Source organism: Aquila chrysaetos, chromosome 13, assembly GCF_900496995.4.
Source record: "Aquila chrysaetos chrysaetos chromosome 13, bAquChr1.4, whole genome shotgun sequence".
NCBI classification, from domain to species: domain Eukaryota; kingdom Metazoa; phylum Chordata; class Aves; order Accipitriformes; family Accipitridae; genus Aquila; species Aquila chrysaetos.
This window is the reverse complement of record NC_044016.1, coordinates 5,894,955-5,908,996: the sequence shown is the minus strand read 5'-3', so window position 1 is coordinate 5,908,996 and position 14,042 is coordinate 5,894,955. Positions and strand designations below refer to the sequence as shown.

At 42.7% G+C, this 14,042-nt stretch overlaps 1 protein-coding gene across 1 annotated transcript; it reads left to right on the top strand.

Annotated features, from left to right (window-relative positions):
- The first annotated feature begins 3,309 nt into the window (after positions 1-3,309).
- LOC121233763 (heat shock transcription factor, Y-linked-like) lies at positions 3,310-6,835 on the top strand. Its single transcript, XM_041128528.1, is given in 4 exon segments — positions 3,310-3,447; positions 5,142-5,226; positions 5,229-5,515; positions 6,176-6,835. Coding segments are annotated over 4 exon segments (1,170 nt in total).
- Positions 6,836-14,042: the final 7,207 nt, after the last annotated feature.

The window sequence follows — 14,042 nt, the reverse complement described above, 5'->3', positions numbered from 1 at the left end:
AAAAAAACAAACAACAAAAAACCAACCAAACAACCACTTTGTTTCCTTCTGTTTTACATTTCTGACATTTCCTAAAAGGAACAAAATGTTGAAACAATAAAATATTTTTCTTTTATATAGCCCTATCTATCATTAAGAGACAGTTCGCTTAACAGCTCTTCTTCCCTGTGAAGGTGATGGATGGGGCTGAACAAGACTTACAGGATCCAGTAAGTGAGGTGCCATTTGCGTCATCAGCAACAGCGGTCATCAGGGAATCATCTACCATTTTTATTGTTTCAAAAAGAGATGTGGAGGAAGAATGGAGCAGGCTGAGATTTATTACAATTGGTGGAACAGACTTCAAAGTTAGACAAACAGAAATTTGGCTTCTTTGTAGGAACAGACCGTAGGTGAGGCTGTTGAGTTAGGCAGGGCCCTGTTTTTGTAGGGAACAGCACGTGAGTGTACTCAGACTTGAAACCTCTGAGAAAGTGGTGCACCAGTGATGAACCAAAGCATGGAGCTCATCAGAGCTGTCCTGCTCAGCAAGCTGGGCCCAGTTCTCCCCTGGATGTCATCCCATTACAGTTGCTGGAGAGACACTGGAAGGGACTTCAGAATAACAGGTGAAACTCTAGTCTTCTGCAAATCAGCTTCCATTTTGCTGCAGCAGGGTTTCCTTTGTGCACTTGAGGCCACTGGAGACTAGGAGATGAACTCTAACAACTAATAAAATGCTAGCCATCAGATTTACTGTCTAAACAGTGATCTCACCTGCAGAGGTTTTTAAGTGGCATCTTATGCTTCCCAACCCCTGACTTGAAAGCCCTGAAGTACCTGCACTGTCATATTCCCATCCTCCTTCCTTTCCCAGAGAAATCGACCTGGATGGGAAGTGACAAGTATACACAGGTTTTGTGAACTTAGGAATACTTCAGAAAGTTGAGATAAGGAGAATGAGAGCCAAAACACCTATGTTACTGGGAGTAGTAAGTGCCCTAGGAAGCCTCCCCAAAGCTCTTGAGACCCATGCCAGAGACTCACTGCTGAGCCCCACTGAAACTCCTAAATTGTTAGTGGTTTTATATCTCCTCCCATGCCATTTTCCCACCTCCTCTCCCTCAAGCTGATGATCAGTTCTGCTCATGAGGAAACCTGTAGTAATTCCGTGGAAGCCACAAGATTGAATCATATAGAAGCGCAATTGGGCCGTGAGGATTTAGTAATGAATCTGACAGGGACAGAGAGAATTGGGGGTTGGGGCTGTTCTAAAATAAATGATTTGACCAAACACTTGATAAACTCCTCCCTCCTACTTCCTTTCTAAATGCAATTATTTGTCCCAGTAGTTAGATTCACACTCTTCCATGTCCAAATTAATCTCTTTCACATGATTAATCAGCAGCTGGAAACAGGCGATGTCATGGACTCTGACATGAGATTGTCATCAAATATTACATTTCTCTTTTTTTTCTTCTTTTTTTTTTAACTAAACAACTGCAGTGATGGCTTTGCTGGCTGGTGGCCAGCTGAGTCTCTGCACAGAAACCTAACACTCCTTGCCTCTGTTTTCCCATATTCCTAGCTTGCTTGCTCTCTGATGGAAAAATTAACTTCCATGGCAAGACTCTGAGTAGCACCTACAGTTGCAGAGTATCCAATAAAAACATGCTGCAAGGACCAGGGGAGTCCTTACAGCTCTGGCAAACCAGGGGTTCATCGCTTTTCTCTCAGAGGAAAAGTAGTGCTGGGGCAGCTTAAGTGTCCCAAGGTGATTGGACAGATTTTCATTTCAGACAAAAGGTGGATGGAAATAGGTTACAGTCCTTCAAATGCAAGCTGTCAACATGAACAAGCATTAGAATTGCATTTACATGGAAACAAAATGTGTCTCAGCTTTTGGCCACTTTGGAAAAAGAAGGATGATGATCTTTGCAGAAATGGTGCAGAACACTTTACTGTTGATGAAATTTGCCTGGCAGTTGTTAACAGAGGATGTCTCCCATGTTTACCAGAAACGGGTAATGCCTGAAGTCAATATTGCACTTCATTTTCTGTTAAAAACCTGAGTCATAAATCTCTTCTTTTTCTCTGTCAAAACTATGGTCTCCCATTCTTAATGCTTAAATGATTCTCAGAGCTTTTTTTGTCAAGTTTGAGGTGAATTGAAGCCATTTGCCTGGTACAGTAAGTTGTAAGAGGGGAAAGTGGGGCCTTGCGTTTTCTAAAAATTATGGGGTTTTGTCAAGTTCTGTCTCCAACAACGTATCAGTTTAAAAAGCCCACATCTGGTCTAACCTGTTCTCAATGATAAATGCTGTTTTTGAGAACACAGTCTTGATGGGTTGGTTTTAGAATAACTCTGATGGTTTATTTTCCATTTTAATTTTCAAACATTTCAAAGTGCATATAACATGTAAAATGTTGATGAGTTTTGGTTGATTTTGTTTGAGACATTAGCTGTATTGCAGGCAAATGGATTTAGAATAGCTATTACAGCACCCAATTTTCCAAATCATTACAGAAGGATGAGATTACAGTCAAATATTTTCTGTTAATACACTTAAGCATTTACAATTATGGAAGCTTTTTCATAAGTAAATGCAAAATTATTGTAGCAATTCTGAGTATCAGCAGGGTTTGAAAGCCTTTGATTAATTTTGGTTACATTTGAAATAATCATAATAATTTGAGAATAATAAACCGATCAGTCCCTGGGAAGACTCCCATAGAGTGGATCACATCACACCTGAAATAAGTTTTGGCTCTTTCTCTGGCATTTAGATAATCCATGAAAAATCCCCAAAAGGCTAACAACTGTAGCAGGAAACACAAATTATAGTCTGCATATGTTACCCAGTTAGGTCCAAAGAAAAATACCTACTGATTCGAATGGGCTATGGACCAGGTCTAATATTATACACCTAAATTAGAAATTCAGCTGTCTCTGGGGTAGAAACTGATCAAGTTCTCTCAGAATTCAGTTCAAAATCCCTTCAAGCACTGTCTCCAAGGAGTACTTTTTCCACATTTCCTATTTTCACTTGTACTATTCAAAAATTGAAAGCAAGGATTTACATACAAGGTACTAAATAATCTACTGAATTCAAATCAGTTTCCACTGGGTAGATATATTTTTTCCATCCACATTTAAGGTAAGCATACTGGTCAGCCTTTCTTTTTAACAAGCTGATGTGATGTAAACAGGATGAATGAATAGGTAACTCCTGCAGCTACAAGTGGAAGAGCTCTGAGTTTGGCAGTGGTGAGACCAGTCCTCCCTACAGCACAAGTCAGAAAGCGGAGGGCAACAGCAGCGACAGTGCGATGCCCAAGGCAACACAGGGAAGCAGTACCAGAGAGAGCAATAAGGGCTCTCTTGCACGCCAGCCCACGCGAGAACCACCCTTGGGTCTTGGGACTGCACTGACAGCCTCGGTTCTGTATTTCGAGAAAGGGATGGAGGTAAATAGCTAATAATAACTAAAGCCTTTTTCCTAATTCCTGTTTTCATATGGTCACATTTGCATGATGAACTTCAGTAAAGCCAACACACCAGGTACATTACTTCTACTGGTTCCTGCAAGTAGCTATTCTTTCGACACAGTTACTGTATTAGCTCTTCTTGTAGTAGCTGTTACAAGCTTGTCTGCAGCTGTCTCTGCTCAGCTTGGCCCAGCCACAGTTTCTCAGCCTGCATGGACAGCCCTTGTTTTCCATTGTATCTTCTCCCTGCAGGTGAATAGCAAAGTCTAGATGATTTGCTCCATGCGTCTGTCTGGGCCAGGCCTTCAGGCAGCTCAGGAGACCCTTCTCACTCTGCCAGAACTCCCAGCTTTTATTAGCTCTGCCCATACTATACCAGTGCTTCTTGGGCTCACGCTTACTGTCATCACACTTCTGCCAGTGTTTCATAAAATTCCCAGGGCTGGATCCAAATGCTGAAGGGAAGGGAATCACTGACTCCTACAGGCACTCAATCAAGTCCTTCCTTTACTGGAAAACATGCAGTCTTGCAGAGAGGGTTGAATTTAAAAGCTTAATAGAGCATCATTGGTTTTGCTGGTTTGGTTTCTGAAGTATCAAATAAAAGTATAGGAAGCCAACCCAAGGAAGGGCTGGGATGCATAGCTTCTGTTTATTTCATTTTCAAAATGTACTTAGGTAGGCTTTTACTTACAGTTTATCCTATGGAGCAGCCACTGAGACACTGCTTAAAGCTGAGAGCATCACCCCAGTACATGGACAACCCATTACAGAAGCAGTGCTACTGAAACTGCAGAGCATGAGTTATTCTACAGAAGAAATAGGGAGGCACTGGGAACAGATTTGCATTTTCTTTTAGCAGCACTGCTCAGCTGGAGAACCCACAGGTAAATAAAGGAGGCAAGAAGGGAGCTAGTCAGGGTGCCGTATGGAGAAGGGGAAACCATGCCTAGAGGAGGAGCAGCCCCACAAACCCAGCAGTTGGGCGATGGCTGCAGCCCCAGCCCAGCTGATTAAAACTCTCTGCCCAGGTGGTGAAGCAGGAGCTTCACCATAAGAACAAAGAGAGTACAGACATTTCTGCAGGGGTGAAAGGTCCCGAACTGAAAAACTTCAGGTTTGGGGCATTGCTACTCCTAACACTGCAGCCTTCCCTCTTCCTCCTGGGGGACCAACTCCTAAAGGCAACTGGATGCAGCACTGGCCTTTCAGGACTTAAGAAATGCAAACACAGTTTTACTTACTTCCTGACCCTTGACTCAAAACATCTGCAGCTCTATAAATGAAAAGCAACCACTGCTATTTCACAACTTCTTCTGCCCCTGCTTCATTTTGCCAGGAGACGGAGGCCATGCTGTGATGTGACCGTGACACACTACAGGTGTTGTGGTGATGTCTGAGAACTTTTGGTTGGGCTCCCCAGGCAGCTGGCACCATTACCCTTCATCTTGCATCTTGTCTAGCAGGACAAAGCCTGGCTGGTCATGTAAATGGCTACAGCTGGAAATTTTAGTCAAACCAAGAAAAAAAATTTAAAATGGAGCCTTCTTCATCAGAAACATCTTGGGTTTCTGTTCCGAATGAAACAGTTGAATCGGCATTCTCAACTTCTCCTGTCCTTCCAGTATGCGATAGAAAAGCTGCTGGTGATGCTGCCTTTGCACCTCTACTAGAAGAAAAAGGTGATCCAAGTTTTGCCTGATGAACCCTGGGTCATCAGCGTAGGCACTAATTTTCTGGAGGAAAGCTCTGGCAAAGCTTTTCATCCCCCTTCTTCCTGAAGAAACTCTGGAAAATTGTTGGAAGCAATTGGCTTCAGTCAATTTGGTGGGGCGATGCTGGAAACTGCGTAGTGGTTGCTGAAAGATTCTTAAAAAAGGTGCTGGGAAGGAGAGGACCTCTGCAAATTTTTGAAACTGAGTCCATGAAAATGTTCATTCATCAGCTTCGTCTTCATGGATTCAGCAAAATGGAAGGGGATTCTCCAGTGTCTGCCTCACCTGGTGAACTTCGAGCACTAGCAGCAGCAGATTCTGCTTTTGGCAAGGTACATCAGTTCCTCTGCACATGAAATAACTCTCAGGATATTCTGGTGAGATAGATTTACATTCAGATACAATAAGCCTTTACAAGGTAGGAGACAAGGATGGTAGTGAATGTCCTGATTTTGTCTCTCCGGTTGTTCTTAGCAATTCTTGACGCAGTATTTCTAAGGAGCAGAAATGCTGAAAAAAATAGGTTTTGGTTATTTCCGGTTACTCTGAGCCCAGGAAATGGAAAGATAGTCTCATCAGATAGTTCTTTTTTGTACTTGCTCCGTATCTTGCTGTACCAAAAATTTAAATTCTCTTGTGGCATCTGCTGAATGCTGACAAGATGCATGTCAGCACTATATTATTACCAACACATTCATTCCACACTGAAATGGCTGAAAACCAGTGGTATTTGGGTTCCCACATCCGTTTTTATGCTTTGGAAAATCCTACACTTCTGTGCTCCCAAATGATGAAAACACAAGAGGGGTTATGACTTAACACAATTGTATTGTGACATTTTACTCAGCCTCAACTTTAGGTTTAAAATGCCCCTAAAATGCCTTTTTAATATCCTTCTTTGTCTTTTTTGAATCAAATGCTTAGTTATCGTAGCTTTGTCTTTCTTGGTCTGGAAATGATGGCAACTAACTCCTCTCCTTTGCAGTTTTTAGTTACTCTTCTATTATAACCCCTATCTCAAGAGATATCATCCCCACCTGCCATGAACCTGTAAGCAAAGTGCTGGTGTAAAAAAGACAGCATCAGCTGCATTCTCACTGGACCCAGATTTGAAGGAAGGCTGCCTGAGAAGAAGCCCAGACATTCAGGCTGCAGTAGAAGCTGCTTCTGTGGAGGAGAGCGATCCCTTTGCATCAGCTCCACAGGAGGACACCCTGATATCTGCACCCAGCATCTCCACACCTACCGAGCCACGTGCTGAAGCAACGCCACTGATTGGAAGTGCCCGAACATCCCTATCACCACAACTCAACAGCCACACCCTGGTTGGTGTCCAGGATGCAGCTTCTGCTCCATCTGATACTTCACCACACCCCGTTCTACCTCCTGTACCAAACAGTCCTTTTACACCAGGGCTGGGGCTCCCCACCTTTCCATTTGGGCATCCATATTCAGCAGCTGCGCAGGCTCCCTGGGCTAGCCTGCTTCCCTTCTGGGACCCGTGGCTTTCAATGTCCATGCTGGCAGCAGCCGCTGCTGTTGCTATGCCAAGGCCGCCACACTGCCAAGCTCCAGCATGCCCTCATTGCCCTGCTTGCACCTGCCATCCAAATAGTGCAGCTGCAGGCAATGGGGTTGTACCCCAACACTAGAGACAGCACAGATGCTAGGTACCAAGCGAATAGAGTGCCATAGACCTAGAAATAGATTACTACAGAAATAAATAGTAACAAAGTGTTTGTATTCTCAATAATAAATCTTTTCCAGTTGTCTTGTCCTGTCTCTACAGTCTCACAGTTACTGTCTCTACACCTCAGGGGGTTGCCTGCAGGGAGATGAACTGATTTGCTCCTTCCCAGGGAATACAAAGTCCCCAGGCGCTAGCGGTGCACCCAGCAAAACCCGGCAAAAGGGCAGCATGTGGCTAATCCAGTAGTTGCACTAGGACCAAGGGCCACTCACACAAAACCAATCTTTCATAGGTCTTGGTGAGTCAATGCCCCTTCCTCCCCTCAGGTCAGACTAGGGGAGAGGGGCTGCAGGGAACAGACTTGGGTTTTTCCCGCCTGTCCTACATTACATCTGGGCATAGTGACAACATTAGAGCTGGCAAAGTTGCACAGCTGTCCTACATGAGTCACACACTGTCCTTTCTGTCTCCATCGTGAGTGGACATGCTTTTACGGCACGCTGGAAATGACACAGTAGAGCCCAGCGCTCAGTGACCAGTGGATGCTCAGCACTGGCATCGATTGGTGAACCTGGGATTTGCAGGAACGAGTACTGTCAGCAAGAATTCCCTTTCCTTTCCTTCCCTCCCTCCACCTCCTTCCCCTTCCCTTTTTCCTTTTTTCCTTTTTTTCTTTTTTCCCTTTTTTCCTTCCTTCCTTCCCTCCTCTTTCTCTCTCTCCCTTTGAAGAACAGATCATATTATGGTTTATTGCCATATAACATTGCTGACCATCAGGAAACCTTCGGAAGCCAAGGAAAACAGAGACCCCGTGACAAAACTCAAGTGAACAAGCCTGATGCAAGATGCATCAGGCCTCCAATGGCTTCAAAGGCACTCAGCACTTGGCAGCATGAGCACCACAGTAAGCTCAGCATCTGGCAGGATGGACCCTGAGTTAGGATGACAAGGAGAAGTAGAAGCACAGAAGAACATTAGAAAAAGATGAAGAAAGATGCATTACTTTCTGGGATGAGATGGGCAGTGCAACCATGTAAGTATTTGTTCAAAGCTCCATCTTGCAATATGGTCCCTATTCAGAAGTCTGATGTGTTTTATCAGGACTTCTGGTACAAATTGGACTGCAGACATCCAAAAATGTCTTGGTTTTGAAGGAGGCAGAGTTAAAGGGTTTGGGATCATCCATTCTTTGTCCCATCTGCTGTTCTTTCTTTCTCTTCTTAGCTCTTCTTTCTCCTTTGGTGGGAATTGGGCAGCTCACGTGGTGTTTAGAGTCAATTTTACAATTTGCAGACACTAATGGAGGTGTTTGGGTTCATTGCTGCATATGCCCAAATAGCTATCGTTTATGATTCAATTTTTCTTCCATGAGTCAACTTAAGCTTGTTTCAGACTTCACGAGAAATATTTTACAGCAAAAAGCCTCCCAATACCATAAGCTAAAATTTAGATCAAAGTACCTCCCCTGAGTGTAAGTTTTTTTCATAGTTCTTCATAATAAAGAAAGGAGAAGTCCTTCTAAGAAAAGTTCCCAGGAGCCTGGTATAATTTGTATGCTCTTTACACTCTCTTATAGATTTCTATAGAAGATTATATCCTATTTATAGGAGTCCATTGGATAGTTCAAATAAACCAACAAAGAACAATAAGAGATGCTGACTACTGGCCTCTTTCAGCACATGCTTAGAATGATTAACAGTCCATCAACTTTACAGTAGAGTTTGGCTGAACCAAAAATTATGTTAATGTTGTTAACATCGAACGGAACAATTTCAGCATGTCAGAAATGTATTGGCTTTACAACAAGATCAAAACACAAGACAAAACAGATCACAGCATTAGGCAAGGTTCCTCCCTTTGACTAAATATGGTGGATGTAGAACAGCTTTGAGAAGACGCTTCTGTGAGAAATGGGACATGTGGGTCAGATCCTCTCAGATGGAGAAGATACTCAGATCTGGGTTTTACACTGCCTACATGAGTGCTTGCGTTTGCAGAAGAGGTGGCCACTACCATCAGCAATTTTATAATGTTAGCCTGCTATTTAACTTTTTTTCACTATAAGTATTTTAAGAAGGAAAGATTTCATTTTGGGTTGAATAAAGCATGTTCCACAACTCAGAGCAACATTTTACACTTTTTCTTGTGAATGCAAATAAAACCCAGATATCTCCTCTGTGGATTAGTTCAAACTGATTTCAGCCCAACTCTGATTTTTTTGGCTCAGGCACCAAACTGAAAATTTATTCAAATGACCTTAAGAGGCAGAACCCCATTGACATAAGTGAAAAACACATATATACAATAAGCAGGAGTCTCTCTGTCCAAGAGTTTATCCTCTAAGGAACAAGTCAGGCCTCAGAAAGGTCCCTATCTCTGTGTTGTATGAACATTTAGGAAATTTGTGCAGGAACTGGGAAGCCAGCCTGGACTACCAGTATCCTGAATCAGTGCCCAAGCCACAAGCTCTTCTCTCCTTGCTGCTCAAATCTCCCACTTCCTTTCTGCAGCAAAACTATTCTGATTCTAGTGGTTAAAGTCTCCCCTCTCTATCAGAAGAGCTAACTTCCTTATTCCCTTAGTGTGCACAAGGTACACATTCAGAGACCATTAGACACATTAGCTCAGCATTGAGATTAGAATCAACAGAGGTTCTGTGTTCAGATATAACCTCTACAGTGGGAACAAGTTCATCTTTTCAAGGTGTAGGAAAACTCATCTGCCATCACCTGCCAAGTGCATCTGCTGTGGCATTGACTGATCTGAAGGCTAGACTTGATTCAGCATTCACAAGGAATCTTCCCTGAATAAGCAGATTAGGCTTTGAGCTTATAAAAAGCATCACACTGGCCTTCTGAGACAAGAAATTACTTTAAGAGGTGAAATGGTTTAAGATAGCTGCACTGGGTGGAAGAATGAAATGAATCTGATGTGGTTATGGAACCTCCTGTATAAATGTAGAAATAAACAGGAGTGTGAAAAGCTCTGAGAAAGACACAGGAGACAGAAATGCAGTTTAGGGAGGAAAGCAGAGGTGGGTGAGAAATGATCTAAGCATTGGCATTGTGTGCAGTACAGTGGGCATTGCTCATCTTCATTAATGACGTACCACTTTGCTACCTCCTCCCTGGAGGGAGTGCCACAAGGCACTTCTCACTCACGGTGATTATCATCTTTCCCATGCAGATGGGAAAACTAAGGTAGGGCCAACATTTTCAAAACTGGCCAGTGAATTTTGCTGTGTCTATTTCTGCATGTCTAAAAGGAAACCTCTGGATGGAGCCATGATTTTCAGGAACCTCATGACTTTCATGAAGTGCGGAATATTGCCTGCTCAGCATGTATAAAATGAGGCCCAAAGTGTCTCAGATTCAGCATTTAAAATGAGTACATGGGAAGTGTTGGTGTCTCATATGCTACTCTTGCTCATACAGAAAGTCACCACCATTACTGTTTCCTTTTCTAAATTACAGTGAAGGCATCTTTCTTGTTTTTAAAGAATACATCTGATTTTGACATTACTTACCACAGCTTTTGTGTTCGCATTTGAATACAAGCTGTAAGTTGTCCACAAATAACATGGAGGTATCTGTGGAGTTGCCTTTGCTTTTTCCTGACATTTGCATGAGTAAACTCATCTGACTTGATTGGGAAGATGAGGAAACTGCATCTTCCCTACATGTCATAAGGAACTGTAAATTTTTCTTTTGGATAAGGGTATTGCAGCTCTTCTGACAGCACTACACCCACCCTCTGTCTTGCCGAGTTTTATACTGCCTTCAGTGACAGCACAGATGCTGGAATTGAACTGCTCGGTGACTGTCAGGCAATGTGTCCACAGAGCAGTGGTATTCTTCTACCAAGGATTTCAAGCACAGAAAAGCTCCTGGCTGAACCAAGCAGATTGCCTGCCTCAGGTCTGGATTTTCACAGGGCTGCTTTGCAGACGGCCAGTGTCAGGGAATTCAGACAGCATCACTGAGCACTGATCCAAATTCTGGTGGAACACCTTCCTTTGCTCCGGTGCTCACATTGGCTCTATCACAGTGCATTGTCTTTTCTGCTATTTTCCCTTCCTCCTTATATTAGGACCACACTGTTTCTAATTGTGCAAATATCCAGTTCCTCATGTGGATGTAGGAAAAAGCAAACACACCTCCACAGATACCACAGACATTTTGGAAAACCTGTAGCTTGTATTCAAATGAATGTCTGTGATTTTTTTTTTTATTTGCAATGTCCTCTCCTCTGTAATTCTCTGTTGGGCAATGACTTTCTGCCAGGCTAACTTCACCTTGACAATGTCAGATCTATGTGCTGTTCTCTTTCATTTCTCTCTCCTGGACTATTGTATATTGTTATGTGAGCTGTTAAATAGCAGCTGCATATCAACCCAGACCTGGCTGAAATGATCTCCAGGCTCTACCTGGGCTTTGGGAGACAAATACAGACAGGCTCAAATGGATAGAGCTTATCCACCACTACCAGTCAACTCTGGCCCATCTGTGAGAGTTGCAGTATGACTGTGTTTCATGAAGACTGTTTTTGACCAAGGATGAGTGTCACCCATAATGCCTGCAAAGTTTTGCTGCTCTGGAAACACGTATTACTGTTATATGAAAACATCTGTGAGATGTATGGGAACACAAATGTGATTTGGGTGAAATATGGCAATGGAATGGAAAAAGGCAAGCTTAGCTGTGCTTAAGAAAAATGACAGGTGGGGAGTATGATTCATTAGCAAAGTGCAAGACCTTGCAGAATTTAAAAATAATTAACTTCTGAAGTTCTTCTTGAAGCAATTGATGCTTGTCAGATGGGGGAGAGAGGAGGGAAGTTATAAAGAGGATGAGGAGGTACTAGTTATTGTTATTTCCTTAATCTGAGATCTATGCTTGAACCTCCCTGATACATAAAAGAAATCTTTTGGTTTTTTTTCTTCAACTTACTTACAGTTTCATTGTACAAGAGGAAAAATAAAGCCTCAAAGTTTTGAAAAGCCACAGTGGTTTAACTGTAGATTTGCCTTAAAACTGCTTTGTTTGATAGCAGAAAAATCCCTGTATGAACTCTTTTATTTCAATTATCTTCAAATGTAATAAACTCTTCAGTTACTGCATAACTGAAAATCAAACTGGCTTGAACCAGTTTAACTAAGGTGGTTCAAAACCTAATTTAAGGCTTGATTAAATGGTGTTAATGCAAAGTTAAATAAACTGAATGCCAGTAAAGGCTATTTTAGGAACGGCTGCTCCTGCTGAAGGGGAAGGGGTTTAAAACAAACTAATTTACTTTAAAAGTTAGTAAGATAAACTATTCTAAGTGCTTCTGTGCAGAGAAGCTTGCAGAAATATGACAATGGATTCTTTGGAAAACTGCTTAACATAAGTACATGAGTGAAGTTCAGAAACAGAAAGCAATTAAGCCTTGCTTTTTTTTTTAAACAAAAATCAAAATAGGACACTTTTCCCCTTATGCCTTAGGGGAGTGAGAAATATATCTTTGCCTACATTCTCTCAGATTTCTTGCCATTGCTGCTACAGTTGTACCTCCAGCAATGGGAACACTGGTCATGATACAACTGTGCCAGCAGAGACAAGCTGGGCTGAATCTGATTGCTTGAACAGTGTGGTGGATTCCAGCAAATAACGTGGTTTCGAAACAATTGCTCTGGTAGTGTCAGGAGTTTTGCAACAGGACACATTTCACAGATGAATTCTCCACAGAGGGCTATAGGAGCACCTAATGTATTTCGCAGGAATCTGATTACAATAAAAATCCCCTCGAAGGATTATCACACAGCGTAACGGAGTTGAGACTCTTTTAAGTCAAACAGTGCAGCTGGCAAGGAGATGTCCACGCATAGAAGGCCTCTGCCCCCTAGTGTACAGTGTATATAGCAAGACTCTCTTTTATAGGCTGTGGAGGAGGGAACCTCCTTGAAATGCAACCGGGGAATGATTTATTTGCATATTAATGTATAATTGACATTCCTTACCCACGTCCTCCCCACGATAATTACCAGCAGAGGGCCCAAGTAAATTATACAGGTTCATCTGCATAGTTATGGGGAATGTCTTGTTTTGTCATGTGCATTTTTAAAAGACGGTAGACATGGGTTTGCCTTTTTCCCAGGACTGACCTTGTTTCAGTTAAAGTCGTTATTATCACTGACTTCAGGCAGAGCAGAGCAGTGTTAACTCATGTTTTCCAAGTCACATGAACAGGTCTGCTGATTTATTGGAGCCTGGATTGTCTGAAGGATTTGACCCAAGATCTGGAATGCCAAAGAGATACCAACAACCTTAAAGGCATAATAGTGCTTTTCAGGCTGGTCCATTTGTCTCCTAAAGAGATATTTGATTCTCTAGCAAAACTGTACAAAACCTGTACATAAGGAGGCAGGAGAAACTGTCTTAATGAGACAATGGCCCAGAGGGCACCATGGCAGCAGGAGCTCTGCTCCTTCTCCCAGGCAGGCAGAGGGGACTCCCATTGGAGCAGTCCTGCTCCTGCTTGATGGGCCTGCAAAGGACCTGTGCTTAAAAGCAAGACTTTGGTGGCATTGCATTGATTTGGATGCATCACTGATTGCTTTGTGGCTGCACACTTAACCAGATTTAATTCCTGTTCCCCTCCTACCACCTTGGCCTTGTCTGTTTGATTTGGGTCTTGTGTTTAGCTCATTTCTACATACATTAGTAAGCAGTCATCTACACAGCTTCTGTGATGCTATAGACCCTGGAATGAATGGACCATGAGATGATCTCAGGTCTACGCAACGCCATGGGAGACATGTACTGAATGAACATTCATGGCACAACTGGTTAGTATCCCCTTACGCTGGAGATGTGCTTCCTTCCAAGGGTCAGATCAATAGTGTACAGTCTGGGGGACTTTAGATCCATATTTTATCTCTGTTTTAGACAGAAGGATATGCCATGTTCTTCAATACTGGAGCATAAGTCTGAACTGTCTGGTTGGATCGGAGGCTTCATGCATACACCAATGTGGGATCACCCTTTAAAAATCAACACAGAAGTGTGACACCAATATATGATACCCATCCACAGGTGGCACTCCGTCATTAGCCCTGGCTGCAGGCTGACTAATCTTGTGAATGAGCAGATGTCCTTCAGTTATGAGAAAAATGTTTACTTTGGTATTCA